The following is a 23,714-nucleotide window of genomic DNA, read 5'->3' as shown; positions in this document are numbered from 1 at the left end:
TGAGAGGAATCTTTGCTCTTTAGAAAGTTAATTCCAGCTACTCCTAGCTCGGGTCGGGAAACAAAAGGGTCTGTCTGATAGTCCACAAGTTCAAAGGATATCAAAACCCTATGCTAGCCACGACTTTAAGATAGAAGAGTATTTAGTCAGCGAGTTGTTACGAGTCTTTTGTCTCGAGCTTAGTACAAGTAGAAGTAGAATGGGTTGGTATTGGAGTGGAATAACGGAGAAGAGAGGTTGAGGTTGGGTTGGATAAGAGTAGGAGGGCTTTGAAGAGAAGTCTTCGACCGTTATAACCAAATGGGAGAACAAAAGCGGACTAGCTTCAAGTGCGGGATATTCAATAACTTGTTATGACTTTTCAACGTAAAATCCTGCCAGTGCGGGTGACTAGGCGGGTAAAACCGTTGGGAATAAGTGGTACCGTTCCGTCTCTGAAGAATATTCTATTTCTGTAGCGTCTTGCAGCCTTGTTATGTGGAAGTTAGCGGGAAGTTAACTGTAATGAAACGGGTCTAAGAAGGGCTTTGATTGGAGGAGGAGGAAGACATTTATAGATAGAAGGATATGGAAGGAAGAAGTAGTCAGATACGAGCCGTGAAATTGCCTTTATATCAAGCTATGTACAAGGACTACAGTAGAATTTTGCGCATTTGGGGCAGTGCTTGGTCATTCGTAGCTCATAGCATTCATTTAAAGTCATTTACTAGTTCATCCCAGCTTCTGTTGAAGTTTCCGATCGTACGATTCACACTATACTGCTGAGATTACTACTCGAAAAGGTTTGGGAGGGGTTAGATGAGTCGTCAATGATGAGCTGTCAATGATGAGCCGTCAATGGTAAGCTGAGTGCGAATGATATTGTCGGGAGATGACGAACGATAATGTGAATCCACCACTTGAAATACTGCTAGTAAGATTACTACTTGATACTGTTTGAGACGTGTAAGAAGAGGCGCGTATACCGGACAGAGTACCGGCGATATTATCAGACTATGGCAGATAATATGGGCTGAACATCTGTTTATACTGTATTATGTCCCCTTGTACGAGATCTTACTGCTCAAAATGAACAGAAGCTTGATTGGGCATGGCAGAGTGTGTTTCTCATCAAACTATAACCAGCTTCGGCTCCATATTTACATTGAAAACGGATAAAATGCGCATGCGTCACTTGGATATTCAGATAGAACCAAAAGTTTAATGAGATGCGACTTTTGTCATGATGAATAGTGTAAGCCAAACTAAATAGCTGTGTAGATTTTGTAAACCTCCCAATGTAGTTGAGCTCTAAACGCTGAAGTGTGGTTGCAGTGAAGATTTCCGGTATCATGGAACGAGGAACACAATGCCTGGCGGCTAAATAAAGTTCCATGCCAGTTTTAAGCCCATATTCAATCGAAATCAAAATATCTCCATGGAGGTTGCCAACGAAACCACCCATGAGCTGCACAGAAACATGTCCTCTCGCCATTCCCCCTTCATTCGTCATCAACCATAGATTTGTAAGGCCTCGATGCTTTCTATTATTGAATTTCGGTGCTAATCTTGAGTACCAGTACTAACGCTAGATACAAATTGTCTTCTTTACGCTAGTCGGATTGTGGGAGGTCTGTATCGAAAGTTTAACGGGTGTGGGACGTACGGTTGGGAGTTCTGTCGATAGACTCGATCACTTCACCACTACCAAGTTGTCAGCCATAATAAATATCACGTATAGACATGAATGAATTAACTACTCACAAAGCCAGCTATTAACTAAATCTTTCCGAGTGTTTCGCATGAGATTTTCAATGTATTGATCATTGCATTGCTGTTGATAAAAGTGTCAGTCCACACGAGCACTCCGAAGCCGCCCTCCCAGCACCAAACCACCCCCACTAAACGATTTAACCCGAAAAATAACTAATTACGATTAAAATGCATGCATGGGCTTGCGTGATTTCCAAGTACTGAGAGGTTTTGAGACGTTCCATCCGCTAAGAGCGCACAGGTGGTCAAATGGATATTTGTAACGTTATAAAAAGCTGACAGACTTTCGGATTCCGATCGAACAGACTAGCATTTAAGGATAGATCTAGTCTAGCCACTGCTTCTAATCTTGCTCGTCAAGCTGCTAGAGCCTTTGAACATAGAAGAGGCATTAACCCCTAACCGATATGTCCACTTCTAGCTTGATGTCTTCTTTTCAGTTGATTGTACCCGTTGAAGTCCACACATAGCTCCCGCGTCTTGTATTATTACTTGCTTCGCTGAGATGTAAAGGTATTGAACGAAAGTCCTCGATTGTATACACAGTTAGCCTCTTAATATATTGTGCCCCTGCCTCATGAGCATAGTCTGATTAGCATCGTGTTTCCACCCTAATTCTAGTGCCTATAGAACTTGCCAGTTTATCTTGATCCACAGATCCTTGCCACCTCAGCTATACATTTCCAATAAAGATAGAGTTGCATCCCTTTTTCTTCTTCCTTCCACCCTGTATGGTGTCATCCGGAATATATCTGACGTCTATAATGCCACATTATAAGCCTACGTAATGTATGTAGCGTTGGTTCTTCTGTTTAATGGATCCAGATACAATGTGCGATTAGCAGGAGGAGATCATTCTACTGCGAAAGCCAGGAAATGAAGCGGAGGACTTTGTGAGGGGTTGATGTTCAGTGAAAGCTTCGGCTGGAACTAATTGTGATTAATGGGTCGCTGAAAGAGAATGGTGTAATCAACGAGCCTGGTAGTTACTTCGCAGATCAATGATAGAATTCAAGTTGGACCGAGGCTCAAGTGGTCATCCTGCGAGGTTGTTGAAGATGTTGAGGTCCATTGTGATATTCTACCCAAGTTATGCCGTGTATTTGTTTTAGGCAAGTAGACTTGAAAGTTTGAGTTGCAGGCGAAGTAGTTCTTGTACGTTATCTTGTATGCGAGTTTGAAGTGGGTGGCATATCGACAGTTCAAGGTCATTCTGGAGGAACAGAAAGCTCGCAAAGTCCTTTGAGTTGCTGAAGTAGAAAAATGGAGAAGTATGCTACAAAGGGAAAATGAAATAAGCGGCTATCCACTACACAGATTATGAGAGGAACATCGCCTTCGTTAGAAATAGTCGTTGCGGAGACAACACCCGAAGGTGTATATCCCACCGGAGTATCCAAAGCCCCATCAAAATATGACAATATACACAGATTCATTCAAATATCTTTCACTATAACTTGGGATCACGATGTTCTCATTCTATGTTGCCAAAATCTATTCGAGCTTAACCTTACCGGATTTTCCCTTCACCCTAGGAGGGTCTCCAAGATGTTGAGCTCGTGCAATATACCTCTACCAAAGCATAAATTTTCAATACAATACTCATTATCTCCTAAAGACCTCTTAAAGCGGCTATTGCTAATAGAGACTTACTCCTCTCTTCCACCTTCCTTTTTTTTCAATCTGACAGTACTTCCATAGTAAAGAGAATAGAAAGAAACTAGCTAGCTTTATTATCAACAATATGTAGTATCAGCTTGGGTGGTGAATGCTCTGGGGTTACATAATGTTCTGTTTTTTGGTTGGTTTGCCTCCATAGATCTGCGTCTGAATTCATTCATGATCATTCTCCAACGGGATAAGCTTGTGAAATGGGTCAAATTCAGGCTTCAATTACTCTTGCGTTCTTCATAGTGAATGAGGACTGGACTTGTGAGAAACCAGAAACTTCAAGTCACTACAATATGGCTACCTCATAATATTCTGTGTAGATTCACGAGTACATTTTTCTGATTTCAAGACCAAGCATTCATATTTGGCACTGTTTTACAGTATTTCCATTCCCCAATTACTCAGTCTCAATCCCATCACTGCTATCGATACTGAGGAATCGTATGCAGCAGAGAGTGCAACTTCTCAAGTTGCGCATGTACTAGAAGCGGCAAACAAAATCTAGAAAGTATACATAAACCTCCATATGTTGACAATCTTATTCTCAGCCCTTTCCAAGCTCCTGGCTCGCAACATGAAACAAAAGATATCAGTGGGCTTTGCGGTCCTAACAATTTGTAAGAGAGAAAGGGAACTAATCTAAACAACGAGTTTGGAATTGGAGAAACCTACGGCTACTCTGAGCAGTCTAAATCTTACAATGAAAGAAAATAATACTTTGGATGTAGCTACGACTTCGCGGGACTTGGAAACGGATTTTTAGATGACAGAGCAGGAGATATAGTTGATAAATTGAACTTGAAGCTGTGAGTCAAACAATTTGACATAGTCTGTTCGAAAGGGTATGTATCAAACCATGAAAGGGAACCATCATGAAATAGCTAATCTGGATACCGCAGGACAAATCTCAACTTAGTCTACAAGATTCATTACACACAGTCGAGAAAGAGGTTTCAATTGACACAACCAACTGAGCAAAACTTCCAAGTCAAACAGCTAGATTTCCTTTACACATAACAACTATATTGAAGAAATGACGATAAACTCGCATTACAGTAACTCCTCAACTCCAGACACCCTTTCTACTTCGGATCGTGTTGCTCGCATAAAGGGGTGGTTATTGGCTCAACCGAAATGTCCAACTTATCCGACCTGTCCGAGCCAAGGAAACAACTTAAATACAAAATCGAACTTACAGTTGTTGGAAGGAACTTTTACAACAGATATGAGGGCCCAAAGAAGTAATGCTACTCGTGTGTCCAAGGCTCGTTACTTGAAAAGCGTGGTTTCTAATTTCCCAACTCAGCAGCTGCTGGGATCTCTTTTTGAAGGGGATTATTGATGCAGAAGATGGTCCTAGTTGCAGTCTAATTCAATGAACATATTGAGAGATATTGAAGATCAAGACAAATAAGGAGGTTGAGTTGGTTTAGACTGTCACACACTTGACGTTGTTGAGCAATTAGTCGTCCACTGTCTTGTGTCTTCTATCCCTATGAATTTTAATCACTCAAAGAAAATTTTGTAAGCAATGAAGCACAATCTTTTTCAGTATACTGGGGATCTTAATTTATTCATTAACTAACTCTTTATTCAGTTCTAGACAACTCTTCCTTTACTTCTACACAACATAATGCTGTTGTTGCGAACATCTCTTTCTGGACCAGACAACTACCGTAATCTTCCTAATCAAAAACATAGAGCTCTAAGAGGCTGAGGAGTTTACGCATCAATACGAGGTTGGATATCAGCTTGGTGGTGTTAGCAGCAGGTTCAAAACGCTTTCTCATGGAGAAGTAAAGAACCAAGATTACAAAGAGGGATAATAAAGAGAAATTGTAAAACAAGTGCAAAGGAAACTTGGATCTGATACTGTGGTGTGCTCACAAATATGAATGCTGAGATGTAATGAGCTTCTAGTTCATTTCCTACTCTGTTTGGCTTTCGGTCTACAAAATAGCAACATCCGCCACCTTGTTGACTGTGACGATCTACATTGATAGTAGCAGAGTCGTAGCATATACTTCTACTTCTCCTGTTTTGAGAAAATGTTATTGTTGGCGTGATATTGGACTTGTGTATAATTGTTAATAGAAAAAAAGAGGACTGCAGGTGCATGTTTGGGACTTGGGTTCTCTTGATTGGTATCCATCTATAAAATTGTTATACGATGACATAGCATGAGCTGATTGAATAGTGCTGCTGGGTTGTGCTGTGCGAAATGCCTTGAAGTACTTTTAATAAGTTTTGAATGAATTAAGTATCTAAACAGATAGAATGTATGCATACATGTAGAAGTGCTTGTAAAGACCAGGTATTGTGTGATTACTGCCAGCAAGTATTATCAAGAGCCAGCGGTTCACTTGATAACATGAGTTGTACAGTTCTTCAACATTCATCATTCTCATCCTCATCCTCGTCATCATCATCATCATCATCCTCATCATCATCGTCGTCATCACACTCTTCATCGTCATCGTCACCATAACCTCCACCCCCTCCATGTCCACCGTTGTTTCCTCCACCTCCGTGTCCCCCGTGTCCCCCATTGTTCACCCCTCCCCCTCCCCCTCCATGGCCACCATTATTTCCACCACCACCACCGCCGCTGCCACCTCCATGCCCCCCGTTACCTCCTCCACCTTCTCCACCACCACCTCCGGTCCCATTACCAAGATTCAATGTATTTACTTCGGAGCAGAACGAAGACCATAAACTTGACCATTCCGTGTACCCAGGTTGTGTAGTTATGAACATTCCTGCTAGGTTTGCAGATGCAAGCTGACTCACGACAGCAGTTTGCTCTGTTGTACTTCCAGTGAAATCATGAATGGCATACGTCGACTTAGCCAGTAAGGTGTTATCCAAACTAGTCAATGCAGTTACATTGAAGTTCGCATAAGACTCTTCGAACACGTTGATGCTATCAGCCAGTGTATAGAAGGATGCATCGACCGCAACACCTGGATTGAGAGATATGTAATCTTTGCCAGCTCCTAATGATGCTTTCGCGTATGTGGTAAGATTACTCATGTATGAGAATGTTGAGTTGTTCGATGGCGACTCATCGAAGAAAATCCCGCCTATTGGAAGTTCGGTGGGTGAATTCCACCCGACATACTTATCGATTTCTGCTTCGATTTCCAAAACATCTCGATCTCCGTAAGAGGTATAGACATAGCCAAGAGTCAGAACGTTTGTATAGCTACTTAGATTTGTAAGGCCTGCAACATAGTTGACATCTGGGTCCGTAAACGCTAAATTGGGGGCAACAACCACATGAAACTTGAGATCTGGATTGGCGACAATTGAGGTGGTAAGTGTGCTCCATGAAGTCGAATTGTATGGGTACATATAAAGTGGAAGGAATACGAAAGCTGGCAGAACCATGGTGACGACGGAGATGTATCCGTTACACGGATTGTTTGAAACCAAATGAGCGAAAACGAACGAAAACCAGTAACACCAAAAATGCAAACTACAGAATGCGTATCATAGCAGAGAAATATAGAAACGTTACCATAGGAGACTTCTCCTTCACCAAGATTCGCTTTCCTCATCTGGCCATACGGTTGAAAAACACGATACTTGGCAAATGTACCATTGAGAAGTTAGCTCGCGTGTTCATAGTATGTATTACTGAATTTTGCAGGCTGAACTTCTTCATTGCAATATATATGCAAGCCCTTCATGATACCTTCCAAATGTGTATGAGTTGGCTTCGATTACGCGGCTGGACTGAGCGAACGGAGGAGGGAAGCTTAACATAGTCAACATCTTAGGTAGGAATGTGTAATGTTGAGGAAATGAGATGGATGTAGTGGCTGGATAAAACTGAGGGTTAAAGGAGAAAAAGAAGTTTCCTTAGCCCTTCGCTTGCAGTGGGTACAAATTCGTAGCCCTATACCCCTACATTTTCCCCATCCCCCCCGGCCTTAACGGGAAGATATTACATTGTAACCTCGCAAATCACACCATTTAAGCTACTCGTCTTCTAATAATAATTCCTCCTTTCATCCAAATATCGGCCAAGATTCTAATGCAGAAATACTTACGACCTGAATTTCTGCTTCTTCATGGGTCCCCACATACACATTTGTTCCCCGGCGATGCTGAATCTAGATTCTGAGTTCGGAAAGGGGTACCTTTACATTCTCTACTTGGAAAAATTACAGTTGCGGTATCTTATCATCGCCGCAACATTCATTCATTAGAAAAAGATTGCGAGGCTGGAATTCTTCAAGACTACCATGAAAATAATTATCACGACGTTACAACCCAAGTCTACCATTACCTCTGCAACAATCACTTGTTGCGGGGCTAACCGCTAAGACTTCTGCCTCCTTAGAGCCTGTCGCCCAAGCAGATATGGCTTATTTTTGACATATTTTTTAGAGCCTTTTTGGCAGTCAAAACCGTTTTGGTGTTATAAAAACGTCGAAGTATCGGCGAACGAACTCCTCATGAGGCTGCTTTTTTGTCAACAGGATCAGCTAGGTATTATTCTGACATCCAAATATTGGCTGCTAGTAGCCAACTACCTGGGATATCAAACTAGATATACCAAGGTCTTGGCATGGCGTGATGCCTCGTTTTAGCTTTAGGTACGATACAACAAGTATTGCGTCTAACATGCAGAATAGCTGATCCGTTGGAGATATTCAATCGCTGAAGTTCTTAATTTCTTTGTTAATTTTGAACCCATTTGCACAAAGAATTTCAATCCTCGAATCTTTCCTTTCCTCCTCCTTTTTTCCTCGCAAGCACCCGTTGCCTTCTCACCTTCCACTGCATCAAAATGGCTGGGTTTTAGTAGCCATTTGTGTAAAGCTTTTATCGATCTCAATCCCTGAAGCAAAATCCTTTTATTGACGCCACTTTCATCCTGTTGTCTAGACTTCGGGGTTTTCATCCTAACGTTTCGTACTTGTCATCCATCACCTTTATGTTTTTGAAGTTTGCAACAGCCCCTCCTCTCTGCGCAGATCTTCTGAATTTATTATACCATTGAATGTATTTCTGTGTTGTGCTGATACTCTCGGCCACGATAAGTCAAGTTTCAGGTGTCTTCACGACTGCCATTGAGATGGAAAGCTCTCCATGGCTCATCACCTGGGGTTTTGATACCTTCCTCAAGGCTACCACTGATCTCGGTCAATCATTCCCCATTGAATTCCAAGCTCTACACTTTCATCAGTCTCTACTATAAGCCGGAGGCGTTCAAACGCGAAGAATCACCGGTCTGCTGAAGGGCCGCTTCGAATGATACAATGGATGGTTCAGTTGATGATACTCGTCACCAAACTATTAAGATAATACTTCTAGAGGATAAGAAGGTCATCGAGTTATGACATCTATCATGAGCATATCACTTTCTCGTCTCTGCACAGGTTGAAGTACTTAGTTGACGCTCTTTTGTTTTTCTTTTCTGAGTAGAGTTGCCCCAATACTCAAGGTAGATTGGTGCAGTTGGCTTAGTCAAACACGATGATTCTCGAGATTTAAACTCAAATTCACCATCGGAATTCATGAAGTACAAAAGTTTTGATTCATCATTGTCATACAAGTAGCCTAATACTAACACACAGTTCTATCCTGTGGTAACTGAAATGATTTTGAGAGTCGATAAATTCATTCAGCCAAATGTGCCACTCAGAAGTGCGAGATGTTGCATCTCAAAAAATTCATTGTCCCCTGCTTGCCGCATTTCGATAAATTCGTTCTGTTCCTGCATTTTGACAATAGCTGGAGGGCACGAATTGCCTTACTGGGATCAATTTTTGATCAACCAAAAAAAAAAGGTTAAGCATAGATACTCGAATTCTATCTTACTGCAGGTGGAGAGCAACGTTCCAATTGTCTATTTATGTCCACATAGACCATCGTCCCACTCATGTACGTATCGTTGTTCACGTCGGGACTATATAGGTACCCCGAGACATTCTTGAGCATGCAATTGCGGGGAAGCTGAAGATTCCGGATAATCTCTCGGGCCTGCAGTGCTACAACGAGTCCCGTAAAGCCACTTGCTGATTCGCTCAATTCATATTTGTTTGCATACTGCACACTTATCGTGAGTTCCTGACCTTTCGAAATAGGCATATAAGATGCCGATCAATACCTTACTATATCTATTTCAACAAAATAACCTTAAAGAAAGATCGGCTACAAATATTCAAGGTCATTATCTATTTCGCAATCGAGCATTCTCGATTCTAGACAATGAAGATGTTTAACTCAACTTTGAAACACCTTCTCCTTGCCGGAGTGGCGTTATACGATGCCTCTGTCAGTGCTTCAGTGCTACAGCCTACTCCCCCGATGGGTATGGGAATTCCTAATGAAGTAATCCTTATAGTAATAGCTAACTGGGTGAAGGCTTCAACAATTGGTCCGCATTTATGTGCGGGCTTAACGAATCGCTATTCGTTGAGACAGCCCAGGCAATGGTGGAGAAAGGCCTACTCGCAGCAGGTTACAATCGACTTAATCTAGATGATTGTTGGAGTCAGGGCAGCCGAGAACCGAACGGTAGTCTATTATGGAACACCGAGAAGTTCCCACGCGGTCTTCCATGGTTGACTGGCTATTTAAAAAGCCTGGGTTTTGATTCCGGAATCTATACCGATGCTGGTATCAATTCTTGTGGAGGATATCCAGGTTCGTATGGGTATGAGGAGCTTGATTCTAGAGCTTTTGCTTCGTGGGGCTTTGATTACCTTAAGGTTGATGGTTGCAACATGCCTGTAGCAACCGAGCAAGAGTATGAGCGTGTTTACGGACATTGGCATAGTGTCTTGAGTGCATTGGAGAAACCTCTCATCTTTTCAGAGTCTGCCCCAGCATACTTTGCAGAGCAGGACAATCTAACCGATTGGTATACTGTGATGGATTGGGTTCCGAAATACGGGCAGCTTGCTCGTCACTCGCGTGATACACTGGTCTGGAACTCAACTTCATATTGGCCCGACATCACCGGATGGGATTCTATCTTATTCAACTATGGACAGGAAGTAAGATTGGCGCGATATCAGAAGCCTGGGTACTTTAACGACCCGGATTTCTTGATTGTTGACCACTTCGACTTGTCGCTCAATGAAAAGAGGTCACATTTCGCTATCTGGGCTTCACTATCCGCCCCTCTTATTATCAGTGCCTATATTCCGGCCTTTAGCGCAGATGAAGTTGCTTATCTCACGAACAAAGATTTAATTGCAGTGAACCAAGATCCATTGGCTTTACAGGCTACACTTGTCAGCCAAGATGGCACATGGGATGTTTTAACCAGAGATCTGGCAAATGGGGACCGACTTCTCACTGTTATCAATCGAGGAAATCTCACAGCTAGCTACAAAGTACCATTTCAAAGGATTGGTATCTCTGCATCAGCAGTCAAAGTCAAAGATCTCTGGACCGGGAAACTCTCAACCACATCCAAAGTAGTCACAGCTGTCAATATTCCTTCGCACGGTACTGCAGTATATCGCATTTCTGCTGGGTATGGAAATCTAAACGTTATACCGACTGGTATGATTTTTAACACAGCATCACTGAATGTTCTTACCTACTCTCGTCAAGGCCTAGCGTGGGTAGCCTCTCTCGGATCGGACGAGCAAGTGTGGCAAACAGATGAGGATGGTACTATTAAGGGGGTATTTGATACTTCTAAGTGTCTAACGGATCTCGGAGGCGGAAAGGTATCACTGGTTGCATGTTCTGGTGAAAAGAATCAGAGATGGGAGTACTATGTTACTGGAAATCTCGTGAGCCTCAGTACTGGGGCGTGTTTGGCCGAGGCTAGTGGAGATGTTGTGACGGCGAAATGTCAATTTGAAAGCAACGGGCAAGTGCTTGGTTTGCCCAGTGGAATTGATGTTATTGGGCAGTAAATACACTGGTACTTTTTGGAGAAAGTTTTATTTCGTAAGATCATTAATGTGTTCTACCTTGTGTACTGGGTGAGAGCATGCCAATATGACCAGTATGGGAAAAACAACACTTGATATGTACATAGCTACAGTTCAATATGCAAGTAAGCTGCCGAAATAGCTTCTTTCAATATCTCTGATTGCACGATTATTTCTTCTGCAGTTATCAATCGTAAAATAACATATTCAGCTTCTTTTTCAGCTGGGAAAATACGAGAATGTGCATGCGCAAAACTAGCAACTTCTGCTTCTGCTACGTTACAACACAAGACCCCGCCAAAAACAGCCCCGCATCAAAATGCTGGACCGACGGATGCTCAACTCCGATATTATCCCGTCATATCCCAACTTTCAATATCATCACCTGATATGGCATATTTACCACTCACCAGATGGTACTTGGCCATATAATACTTTGCATGCCCCTAACTTACGTACCTCTTTCTGAGTAATAATAACATCATCAAGCAAAAATGCCGGAACAAAAGTCAAAACTCCTTGAATCTCTCGAACAAGATGGCTTCATTCTCATTCCCTCTCTTCTGAGTCAAGCAGAGATTGATTCTCTCCGCCTCGAAGCGAAAAGAACAGTCGACCTTGCTCGCTCTGGGTCATGGCCATACGTCCGAACACTTCCAAAGCAATTTCCACCTTGGAATGTAGGAGAAGGAGAGTCACCTGCGAAAGATGGTATTTGGGGTGTTCAATCACTCATGAATCCCAAACTTGCAACCTCATCATCGTTTATCAAGGTATACTTCTCGAATAAGATGCTGGGTGTAGTGAAAGAACTTCTACAATGCGAGGACGAAGATTTAGTCATGGAACTATTTAATTTATTGATTCGCCCCGATCGCGACTTCGAGCTTCGTTGGCACCGAGATGATATTCCATCTACTGCCACGGCTGAAGAGGAACTCGCGAGACTAGCGGAGCCTGCATGGCATGCACAGTGGAACATGGCATTGTATGATGATGCTTCTTTAATTGTGGTTCCCAAGTCTCACAAGAGGGCGAGGACAGATGCAGAGAGAGAAATGAGTGAATATGAAACCGGAGTACAGGGCGAGATCAGGGTAGAGATGAGAGCGGGAGATGTGGTGTTTTATGATAACAACATTTTGCATAGAGGAAAGTATGAGAGTGGTAAGGAAAGGGCAACATTACACGGGAGTGTAGGTCATCGGAACGGTAAGGGAGTGAGAGCCAGGAATGTACTGCAGCATGGATTGAGGGAGGTGAGTTGAAACTATTCTACCCTTTGTAGTGAATAGCTGTCAAGCGAAAATGCTGACATCATTGATAAATTATAGTGGGTTGGTGATATTGATCTTAGTGTGCTGGACGAAGAAGAAAAAAAGAGAGCGGAGGGGATGAGGAAGAGATTATTGGGAATGGCTGAGGAAAGTGGTGAAGTGGGCTATTCATTGGATGGATGAGATTGAATAATGGATAGGAATTGATGACAGTATACAGGCGACAGGCATTTTGTGATTATCATGCATTGGAAGTCCAGATACCTTGGAAATCGGTTATACTCAACTATCTTGTGGCGAAATCTTGATGCTCTTGAGTGAATTCGTTGTTGGCAGTGTGCCTTCACCATAAAGTATGGCTGAATCGCAAAAGTTGGCAGTAAACTTTTAGAAACTTGCCGAGAAACTAGATCACGAGTTTCATTTCGTTAGCCTATGCAATTCGCTTGCTGTAGCCTCCCGAGACCTTTAACCTTATAAGTGACATCTGTCACCGGCCCTAAAACTTATCTTTCTTTTTAACATAACAACATCTTATTAATAGCAATCGGTTTCTCGGCAAAAGCTTCCCGTGGCCATCAATATTTACAAGTTGCCAAGTTTTATCAGGATATCCCTCCACATTCAAACACTTTACAGAGTTTGAAAGAGCCCTAATTGCGACCTTCGGTCTTTCATATATATCCCAGAATTGGGATACACAGAAAGTCCACAAGAGCGGTAAGCCGACATCGAACCATTTAGTACAAGTGATTGCTACTGACACCCAATAGTGAATCGTGCAAGATTTGCCATTTCTTCCCTTCTTAGATATTCGCTAGGGAAATCATGGATCGACAAACAAGAATCAATGAAGCCAAGCAGGAAATAGAGGCCATGTTCGATGGCTTGGATGACCGCGATGCGGCTGATCTGGTTAAAATCTGCCAGAAAGCAATCGAAACTATCGAGATGAGATATGCAAAGAAACTCAAAGTCTTCACAGAGTTCTACAAGCCACTGCCTGTCAGCGACACCGCTGAAAACAACTCTGCTGAAAACACGCAGAAGATAGTCAAAAAGTACTACCAGCTTTATCAGACACTCCCCGCTTTGAAGAAATTGCAAGATTTGGGTATGATTTTTCTTTCACTCCGCCCAAAGAGGTTTAAGTAACACGGAACAGATCAAAAAAGAAAAACCACAAAAAATGAGTTTGACTTTCAAGTAATGATTGCTGAACGAAAGGAACAGCTTGAAGACTCGAAGAACGAAATCTAGATACAGGATACCAACTTATCAAGGGCAGAATTGGGATTGTTACCCAGTATCCTGGAGTTTGTTTCTTGGAATATCGACACTGATTTCACTAGCTCTGAAAATGTGGTGAATAAGAAATAGGTGTTGCCACAAAGGACATGTAGTCATAGTTAGTGATTTCAGGGTGATGGATTAGGCACAAGAAGAAACAATGATCGGGCATTCTACTCAACTAAAGCATTGATCGTTCTCAATAGGCGCCGGGGAACGGATTAATCGGGGGACCAGTTCTGAATAAGAAAAGTAATTGAGGTTTCATTACTAATGTGCCACATCGCCATGTATATAACAACATCCCTGATTGATGTGAACTTGAATGATTTTGATAAGGCTACAGATTATCCGGGCTGATAATCAAAGTGCACTTTAAAAGTGAGATATCACAATCTATCGATGATCTGCGTTCCTATAGCATAAAGCTGCAAAAACACCAAGATTTATCTTGATTGCAACCGAAGTGACGTGCTTAGCTTTGGTAATATGCGTAATGCCAATTTCGCGACGGTCAGTCTAACAAGAAATGATGAGTATCTCCTGCGAAGTCAAGGTGTGGTAGAAACAGCTAAAGTAGCCCACTCTGAACTTCAGTCATCCAAGCTCACGGAACGACAGTTCATTTTGCTCTTTTCTTTGAAACGCACACCTAGTGATTGCGTCGGAATCTCATCCAAGGTCTAGCACCATTCATCACGCATAAGAAGGGCTGGTATACAGATGGACAAGGAAGATTCAAGAAATAGAACATTGTTGACTCTGAATTTTATTTCTATTTATGGAGAGCCAGGTTTACCCTAAAGATATTGGTAGGACTGACAGTGTCTTCTGCACCTGGATGAGGAAGAAACACATGAGAAGATCTTCATATTATTTTCTGTGGATGTATTCAAGAGCCTGACTAAAACCCCGAACATGGCGCAGTTGATCAATATGAGCAAGTGAAGTTTTCAATGAAGATAGGAATTATGTCTATTCCTTCTAGATTCTCACTGAGAGTGCCCAAGATATCAACGCAGAGTGAAGATGCTAATCGGATGTATTGCCAAAAACCTAGAGCAGAAACTCTTCACTTTCTCATAGGAAAGAGTAGTGGCAAGAGACGGAAGCGTTGAAAGATCCTCTGCACTACATTGGACACAAAAAGATGAATGATAATCCTACTTCAGGAATCAACCTCGAGCATTTAGTGCACATGACTGCTTACAAGTCACAAGTTGTTTCAATAATGTTGCAGAATCAGCAAAGGTGAAAATGAAACCCCTTATTGGTGAAAAAATTGGACAATAGCATGATCTAATGCTAGATGGATGGGCACTGTGTCGACGAGGAATAGAAGAGCAAGTCTATTATCTAGCAGGTTCTGGATTTGCACATGATACACATCGACCTCAACAGACAGTGCTTGTCTTACTCTTCTATACAAGCAAGGACTGAAAGCGTGGAGCAATAATTATCTTTTTTATCTGTTGCGCTCGGCATACCATCTCGCAAGCCAAAGCCAAAAAGCTTTTTCTCTACAGATCTTCATCACTCTTACCTTTTCCACCATTTCGGTCTAGCCACATAATTATAAAAGAGACTGACAGAGCCCCATGATCTAAAAACAGACACCGCAGAGATTCAAAATCCGCCAAATTTACGCCTCAAAGGAGCCCTTGACACGCAGAGGGAAAAAAGACTCTTCCAGACTCCAAAATCCGTCGTCGAAAATTACCTTCCTATCCTATCATTTTTAGCTCATTTTCTATTATGAATTCAGGGCATCATTCCTCCTATCTCTATTCCCTGTCCAGCTATGTTGCTGTGCCTCTAACATGGCTCAAGATCAAATCAAATCAAACCAAGACAAAATTGTAGGATAAAAGTTGCTGACTTGATTTTACAGATCCTGCAATTTGCTATGGGGGCCAGAGCTTTCCTATATGCAGCCAGAAACTTTCTACATGATAGGATCGGCACCGAACAAACCAGTTGGTTTTGAAGATACGGACCAAATCTGCAGAAGAGGACGCCGAGTGAGCCCGATATCAGTTCCGAGATCCCACTTTACTTGTACCGTGATCTTGATCAAAATGTCAAAATTGTGACATATCGGCAGTTCAAACACAGTCAGCTTAATTCGGGACTTTCAAGGTCGATGCCGGATATGCAGAATAACTCATCCGCGCGTACTAATACTAATATCAAGGACAACAGTTGGAATGTGTAGATTTGACATCTACAGATCCTACAACAGTTGGTGGTCTGCGATGATTAAACAAAGGTTAACGCGTCAAATGGAAAAGAACAGATCAGGGGACAACCGAGATCTCTGCGCCAAACAAATCGGTTGAGCCTCAGACATCGGATACATGTAAGATAAATCGTTTACTAGACACCAATATCGCAGATACGGCGAATGCAATGGCAGGCTATGTGTAAATTACGCATCCTCATCACACCACACCGCACCGCACCAATATCTTAAACCTTTTGCCGCCTAGAGGCGCAGAGCCTCATGTACGAGATTGAATGATTTGGAATGCGACAAGGAACGAATCCCAACCGAATCCCTAGCTGCTCTACCATGGGATGCACGTGCAACCTGAACTAGCTCGAGGCTGGGACACCCCGCACGCCCGCGATTACAAACGGAGCAAGCAAGCCAGTATAGAAATTATGGAAACTCAATATTTCGCATGCACGATGAATCACTACTCAGGCCGAGAACCACGGAGCCGTCTGTCGAAATCTTTTGGGTCCGCCAGTACGAAGATCTTTACTTTAATAGTGTCCGTTGAAAGACACCGAAGGTCTGCACGCACGTATGCACTGCGCCCTTCCAATCCAAACCATACCATACCTTGACTTACCTGAATGCTGGGTAGATTTCAATCATTTGACCAACGGGGCATACGAACAAATCATACGTATGTGCCTTGGATCAGATACGGGAAAAGCTCCTTAAAGCCGCGGAAAGGAGAAAAGGTAGAAGATTGACCCGACCGATCGCGAGCTTGCTTTGTGATGATATCTCTCCCATTTAATTGGCACCTAAAAAGGCGCATTTGACGGGTTTGAATATTGATGGAAGCCTAGTATGATTCATTCATGAACAAGGTGTTTCGTGCGTACGAATAATTATCTATCCACTAGCCTTTTGCATATATGCATCCACATGGCAATTTGGGCTTGCCGAAACATCGGGTCGGACTGATCATTGGTAGAATCGTTCAATAAGACTTTTCCCACTCGGATGAAGATTAACCTGCTTGTTCATGGCAAACAAATTGGCAGTCCAAGTTTGTGAAGAGAAATGTCATTTGATGTGCTCTGGATATTGGTATGCTTGGTAAAATGGGTAAATGTGCTGCAAGGATTGAACATTGGGACTTGGCATTGGTGGAGATATCCAGGAAAGGAGATATCTCGATGTAAAGGGATGTTTTGGTGATTTGCCGCGGAAAATTACACAGTGTTCTAATTATCTTGACTCGAGTTTGTGCTTCGGATCCGAGTCTCAATTAAAATCTAGGAAGGAATCGGAGATCCGAAAAGAGATAAAGGTAGAGAGGGGAGCTCGGTTACAGACTGAGCTCCCTGAAGTCCCCTCATTGCAATGGGTAATTCTCGTGCGTCTAACTCAAACGAAAACCCATTAATATACAAGTATCCACTACAACCATTTTAACTGCATTTCCCAAATGTACGTGAAAGGTCACAGACTCACACACAGTGAATGCACAGCCGTTTTGCTGTGCTGTATGGTCCAGAATTCAATTGACTTCATAGTACATATGTAAAGATATTCCTTCTCCTCGTTTATGAAAGCCTCATTTGCAAAATACGACTTACCGAATTGGGAGCGTATTGAAGCTATCTCTCTATCTATCTATCTATCTATCTATGCCATGCAGGGCTCTGGCAGGGATGTTGGGAATCTGGCCCCAACTGGATTTCTGCAACCACATGGCTTGCCTGTCTTTCACATGGTATTTCTAGCGATGGAGATAAGATGTCATGTACACTGCAACCCCCGTAGTTAACGGAGAAAAACCTTCAATCTTCGGCCTACGGAGCATGAAGCATACCATGAGTAGGCAGCCGAGGGGAAACAAATACGAAATTTGGTGAAGAGTTGAATAATTGGAGAGCCATTTCTCCAATCATTGATTTCGAGCGAGCGACCAAGACGGGCCATTCAATGTGTTGCTGGTATCAACCATGCGGCAAGACTCCTCCGCACAAGGAGAACGGAACTCCGCTGCCTGTGTTCCGTATCCGTTCAAAAGGAATAAACACTAATATATCTGTCAGTGCTATACTCCACAATGTGGACGGATCGACCGTAAATTGTCAATTCCTTCGTCTGTTTCATTGCGGCGCATAAAGTCGCTATGTAACCTCCATATGTGAACCGTCACGAGTCAATATCGCAACAAAATATGGAAACGGAGCATGAATCTTGAATCGCTGATTAGTAAGTTCCGTCCGAGCCCTAGAAAATAGCCAAACGATCCACCCTCCCCACTGTGACTCCTATTACTGCCCACTGCCGCAACGGATATTCCCGTGATGATGTGAAGGCTCGAAGTATCGAACGATGAATGAATCTCGGGTTTCATAGGGTCCTTATTGTACGTACTTTGTACTATGGAGTGGAGTGCTACCGAAATTATTGTAGCTGGAATTGCACGCCTAACTGCCCCGGCTGATAGCCGTGGATCATTCGTAGAATGTCTCCATAGGTGAGCGCTTGCAAGTAGGTATTGACTGTCATCGATCGCAGATCAGTATGAGTTTCAAATGCCTAAAAACAAATGTAGAGTAAAGCACTTACCTACTGTGCTCACCAGTAGTCAGATGAAGTTCGTTAGACGATGACGACCCGCGAGAGCTATTGCGGAGACACAACTTCCTGGATATCAAGTTTGGAAGTACTCGAGTATCGATGAAGAAAGGAATCACAACCTACTAGTATATCCAGGGAGTAGGTCTTCTCCTCGTTACCACAAGCCTATCACTCTTCATTGGTCCAATATACGATGTTCCCCATTATGATCTTTTCAGGGATATAATTTCGGACATCTTGTTGAAACGCAACTGAATAGAGTATATAATTTTCTAACCACGACTTATCTGGGCAGTCAGAACGAAAATGGGCCCTGTTGCTTTCCAAACCAGCCCCCAAAATGTGGCACGGGTGTACTCTTCCACCTACGCCTTGTGGGATTTATAATCCATTTCTTCTCCAATGTATCATCTTTCCGCTAATCCACGAGTAACCAGGAATAGAACACCACGACACGAAAATACTCGAGGTTCGATTTTTGATTGGCAGGTGCTCGTTGGGCATAGCAGGAGAAAAAGAAAATACAGGCAGGCAGACAGGCAGGCACAACTGCGACCCAGCCCTAGGTTTGCGTCCTGATCCGTACGAAGTATGGAACATTCCATCTAATGTGTGTTAAATGCCCCCGAATAGGAAAGTGGGCAGTGCACCTGGCATGTTCCCACGTGAAAAGCCCATTTTGAGCAAAGCCCTGGACGCTTTTACCATGAAATCGAAAATACATGATCGACGGGCGGTGAAATGAAAGTATGGGGATCTGAGATATTGCATCAGAGGACGTAGATGTGTGGGTGGTAGCAGAGGGTTGATATCAACTGATCAAACAAATTTGCCAATCTCGTCAGAGCATCCTACTCGGTGTCTAACAAGTAGGGGATCTAAAGGTGGCTTCACAAGAAAACACCACATTTTGTTCAGCCTTACGCGGCGAGCATTACATTAGCTGCTAGGAATCGGTCGGTGCTTCTCTGCTTGCTGCGGAGGCTCCGCCAAATAGTACGATGCGGAAGACGCAACCAACAATGTACTGGGTGGAAACAAGCCTCAGGGACCAGAAGGCTTGAACCTATGTACGAAGGTTGGCATGTTTGTTAACGTTACTTTCTCATCCATGGTCAAGCAGGTATGAACAATGCTGGTGGTGATGCCACCCATGCATCCATCTAGCTCAGAGGACAAATGAATATACGCATAACCTAATTCACGGCGGTGAGTCAGAATGCATACCGTTACGATTTGGTATTCCGCATCCTCGTTGTGGATGTTTCAACCGAGCTCGGTGGAATGAGTGTGGCATGCCAATTTTGATATGGATTATAGTGTGCGCCGACTATACTACATCGATTCAAAGCCTTCCCTTCTAGCCAGGATATGACAAGTTAGTCGAACGATTCACATGAATAATTTAATGACAAAGCAATGAGGGCGATACGATTAGCTCCACTGTCTAGTATGATCCCTTCATTATCGTCGTTGCCATCTACAGCAGTAATCTAGATCTACTATCGATATGAACATATTAGCCTATAACCTCTCGTTCCCAGCCCAATCAAAACCCCCATTTCCTGACAAGTTAATCGGAGCATGCGAAAAAAATGGTAGCGCACCACAACCCCATATTTGGCATCGCATCCCCACTGCCTATTCTTAACGTTAAACGACATTTGGTGTACGTTGTGAGGCTATATTAGTGGGGAAAGGGATAGGGAAAGGATAACAAAACAAAGCTAACAAGTCAAGCAGAGCAAAGAAAAGCGAAGGAGTCGAAAATTAAATTAATAAACTTATGATATAAACAACCCTGTAATCAAGAACGATCTTTTCCTCAATGGCCAATAACATCGCTTTCCTCGTGCGCATTTGACTCACCCAAGCCGCACCAGCTAGAAAATCGAATCCTTACGGACGAAAGCTTGAGCGTAAACTCTTAAACTAGCCTTCAGGTTCCCGAACCGTGAAATGAAGGATTATCCTAGACGTTGAGATAGCCTTAATTGGAAACTCTCAATGCCACTTCATGTCATTGTGCCTTCCTCCTGCCTACGCGAATATCAAATGGCAATGTTAGCACTTCGGATCTTCATGTTTACAAGCACCCTACCGCACAATCACGTTAGTCTTCACGTACAACGGTTGCACAAGAGGGATTTGGTGATTTCTAATTGCCCCGAGATCTTCTCAAACTTCTTAGCACTCCACCAGGGCGTGGGATGCCATTAGGTATGGGGTAACCATGCACAAGGGCCGGATGGAACGGTCAAGAGTGGTCAAAGATCCTAATCTCTGAAGATCGCGGGCATGTTCCCGACGTTTTCATGATTTTACTACATGATGATATAATTTAACATGATGTATTTTGTGCATAAACTTTGATGTCTGCGTACAAGGTCCAAGGCACATTTAATGGTGCGGTGGAGTCCCCCGGGTTCTTCAGCCTTCAATCGTGTGGAGTTGTCTCAATTGCTCGGACCAAGATGGAGCGCTCAACTTGGTTCAACGGTCTAGTAAAAGTGCCTGTTTAATTCTATCATAGTCAGTCTGGTGAGTTTATTAGTAAAGCTTGAATTAAAAGTCAAATCGGCGAACTGTAGTTTGAATAATTATCGTTCGCCAGAATATAGATGTCAAAAGCACGATGCAAGCTGTGAACTAAATTTCGTACTCGTCCAAAATCGTCATTAACATGCAGCATGTCGCCGCGTATCTACACCCAATCATCGAGGACATCATTGTTCACTACACCACACCCAGTTGATGAAATTTAGTGGCCAAGCCACAGTACATTAGCAGTTGCTCAGCCCTTTTGAATCCCGGTACTTTGTCACTGGGAATCTTCGCAGCATATCCATATTCCAATAAAGCATAGCGGGGCATAATGTCAGCACCTTAAAGGATGATTACAGACCAGTGATTGAGGACAAGATATTCGATGAGACTTGGTAATGCTCGGCTTACTCGTGCTTACCCACAATGATATCAAGCATGCCACGCATGGAAGCTTGCTCGAATCATCTTTGGCGGTGACAATGTGATCGTGTGGATTTAAGATATCACATAAGACTTCAGATAAAAGAAAATGACTGGATGTTGGAGCTCCGGGTACTTACTTTACTCTAGAACGATGGAGTAATGAGGTGATGAAAGAGATGGCATGAGATGTTTCGCATGTATCATGTAATCCACAGAGAAAATATCCTAGAAGCCACGCGGGAAATGGAATAAGATACCCACGAACCATTCTCACGGGGTGGAGACTTGGGAGAATGGCATTTTCCCACTTTGTAATAGGAGTCAGAAATCTGGATCTCGGCATGTCTGGGTTGAACTGATACTCTTTGTCCTCTTACAAGATTGGAGCCACCGAGAATTCATATCTGGAGAGACTCGGCAAAAGGAGTATCCAAAGTTTCGGTCTTCCAGAATCAATATTGTGGGTTCAAAATCACCAGGATCAATAATAACATTAGTTGAACGCCAGATTTCCTCTGAAAGCATGCATCTCGGACGAAAGACTCCGCTCTTGGAAGCTTGAGAAGGTAGATTGGAGAGACAAGCCCATGAGTACTATTGATTCGGGAAGCGTAATTTCCAGCCTCTACGATGAAACTAGCAGTGAGCCTTTAATCGTGTCTATGCGATAAACTCAGCCATGCTTCTTCAAACTCGTTTTCCCTTGCAACTTCTGTTGAAGGTACGGTATGTGGCAGCCGACTAATTCTCCGAGGTGGCTTTTGGGTACCAAGTACGGGCAAGCTGCTGTCAGCTTTAATAGGCTGATTGATCCAGGAACAGTCATCACTAGATTCGTAGTCTGGTATGGATATTTTGTTCTCAGTTTGCTCTCTTGGTACTTAAAATGCAGTGGTTTAGAATACGAAGAAGCAAGCACTTTGCCGACGACTATCGTGGCAATGAAAATAGACTAGGACGATGAGGGGATTGGAAATAAGAAAGGGGAATGTCAAGAAGGAAAGGCGGCAGACAGGGCTCGTAATTAGCAATATTCATCACGGGTTTATCAGGTCGATACATCCGGATTCAATACTCGGACATTGTTAGTGAAGGAAGGTATTAATTTCGCCATGAAATCTGGAACAGTTCGGTTGTAAATCCGATAATCCGTATGGTATTCATTGTCGATCGTTCATAGCAAAGAACGAAATAGTCTTCACCGCAAAACATTGTGTAACCGTCTCCTAAATCCGGTCTGGATCGCCCCCATTCTTCAGAAACCCGGTTTATAACCAACTCGTATAGTAGATCTCGACGCCTTTAAATGCCCAAGATAGCCATTTTGTCGTTGTTTTGGAGGTCTAGTGATTGCGGAAATCGATACCATTCGTCCCGATTACGGTACATGATGTCGAAAGCCAACACAACATTATACTTTCGGATTATTTGGCATCTGTAAAGATGAGAGGGGAGATGGCGACCGGGTAGGGCTGAGCGGTCAATGGTGTCATGCGCAACAAGGCCACCTGGGCATCTAATGCGTTCTTCGGTCGTACCGGAATGAACGATGGCAGGATTTGTGGATGCTTCATTAACCATTTCTCCCTTTCGCAACTTGAGCATAAAATTGTGGCACTCCGCTACTGTTTGACTTTCTCACCGTCGTTGAATTACGACTTCGCTCGCTTAAGCAGGAATCTGCAATGATGATTGGCCAAAAAGTGTATGACAGGGTTGTATATGCTCCATGCAACCAATTTTCCTGCGGTGTGGACTTTGATTGATGGCGGAGAGGTTGGGGTGTCTGTGTGTTCAAGGGTTTGATGTGATAGTGGTGTGGAGTGGTTCCCAAGAAAAATCATGGTCGCATTTGAATTTTACCCTGTTCCTCATCGATTTACCATCCAATCAATATATTCTCTCGTCCCAGGCGTCATGGCCATCGACGGCCGTGATAAATAAACATATGACAAAGCACGTGTACTTCCAGGGCTCGACGTGACACGGCAAGGGGGTGAGGGTTTTAGA

At 43.1% G+C, this 23,714-nt stretch overlaps 4 protein-coding genes across 4 annotated transcripts; 3 read left to right on the top strand and 1 right to left on the bottom strand.

Moving 5' to 3' along the window:
• Positions 1-5,594: 5,594 nt before the first annotated feature.
• On the bottom strand, positions 5,595-7,248 carry BCIN_01g08120 (hypothetical protein). Its single transcript, XM_001560974.2, has one exon. It carries the CDS (start codon positions 6,811-6,813, stop codon positions 5,812-5,814), a length of 1,002 nt encoding a protein of 333 aa, XP_001561024.2. The 5' UTR covers positions 6,814-7,248; the 3' UTR covers positions 5,595-5,811.
• A 2,272-nt stretch (positions 7,249-9,520) lies between these two features.
• BCIN_01g08110 (hypothetical protein) lies at positions 9,521-11,496 on the top strand. The gene is made up of 2 exons (XM_001560976.2): positions 9,521-9,748; positions 9,802-11,496. Exons 1-2 carry the CDS (start codon positions 9,646-9,648, stop codon positions 11,310-11,312), a joined length of 1,614 nt encoding a protein of 537 aa, XP_001561026.2. The 5' UTR covers positions 9,521-9,645; the 3' UTR covers positions 11,313-11,496.
• A 191-nt stretch (positions 11,497-11,687) lies between these two features.
• On the top strand, positions 11,688-12,942 carry BCIN_01g08100 (hypothetical protein). The gene is made up of 2 exons (XM_001560977.2): positions 11,688-12,589; positions 12,665-12,942. Exons 1-2 carry the CDS (start codon positions 11,825-11,827, stop codon positions 12,788-12,790), a joined length of 891 nt encoding a protein of 296 aa, XP_001561027.1. The 5' UTR covers positions 11,688-11,824; the 3' UTR covers positions 12,791-12,942.
• Positions 12,943-13,156: 214 nt separating this feature from the next.
• On the top strand, positions 13,157-14,240 carry BCIN_01g08090 (hypothetical protein). Its single transcript, XM_024690737.1, has 3 exons — positions 13,157-13,327; positions 13,381-13,721; positions 13,773-14,240. Exons 2-3 carry the CDS (start codon positions 13,436-13,438, stop codon positions 13,865-13,867), a joined length of 381 nt encoding a protein of 126 aa, XP_024546506.1. The 5' UTR covers positions 13,157-13,327; positions 13,381-13,435; the 3' UTR covers positions 13,868-14,240.
• The last annotated feature ends 9,474 nt before the right edge of the window (positions 14,241-23,714 follow it).

Source organism: Botrytis cinerea, chromosome 1 (genome assembly GCF_000143535.2).
Source record: "Botrytis cinerea B05.10 chromosome 1, complete sequence".
NCBI classification, from domain to species: domain Eukaryota; kingdom Fungi; phylum Ascomycota; class Leotiomycetes; order Helotiales; family Sclerotiniaceae; genus Botrytis; species Botrytis cinerea.
Note: the sequence above shows the minus strand (reverse complement) of the source record. Positions and strands in the feature narration are given on the sequence as shown.

What these genes read in the sequence shown, in the direction of transcription:
- BCIN_01g08100 (XM_001560977.2), top strand. Translation starts at nt 11,825, where the DNA reads ATGCCGGAACAAAAGTCAAAACTCCTTGAATCTCTCGAACAAGATGGC. An exon ending in TGCAGCATGGATTGAGGGAG is followed by an intron (nt 12,590 to 12,664) that starts GTGAGTTGAAAC and finishes GATAAATTATAG; the next exon opens with TGGGTTGGTGATATTGATCT.
- BCIN_01g08120 (XM_001560974.2), bottom strand. Translation starts at nt 6,813, where the DNA reads ATGGTTCTGCCAGCTTTCGTATTCCTTCCACTTTATATGTACCCATAC.
- BCIN_01g08110 (XM_001560976.2), top strand. Translation starts at nt 9,646, where the DNA reads ATGAAGATGTTTAACTCAACTTTGAAACACCTTCTCCTTGCCGGAGTG. An exon ending in ACAGCCTACTCCCCCGATGG is followed by an intron (nt 9,749 to 9,801) that starts GTATGGGAATTC and finishes AACTGGGTGAAG; the next exon opens with GCTTCAACAATTGGTCCGCA.
- BCIN_01g08090 (XM_024690737.1), top strand. Translation starts at nt 13,436, where the DNA reads ATGGATCGACAAACAAGAATCAATGAAGCCAAGCAGGAAATAGAGGCC. An exon ending in GAAGAAATTGCAAGATTTGG is followed by an intron (nt 13,722 to 13,772) that starts GTATGATTTTTC and finishes AACACGGAACAG; the next exon opens with ATCAAAAAAGAAAAACCACA.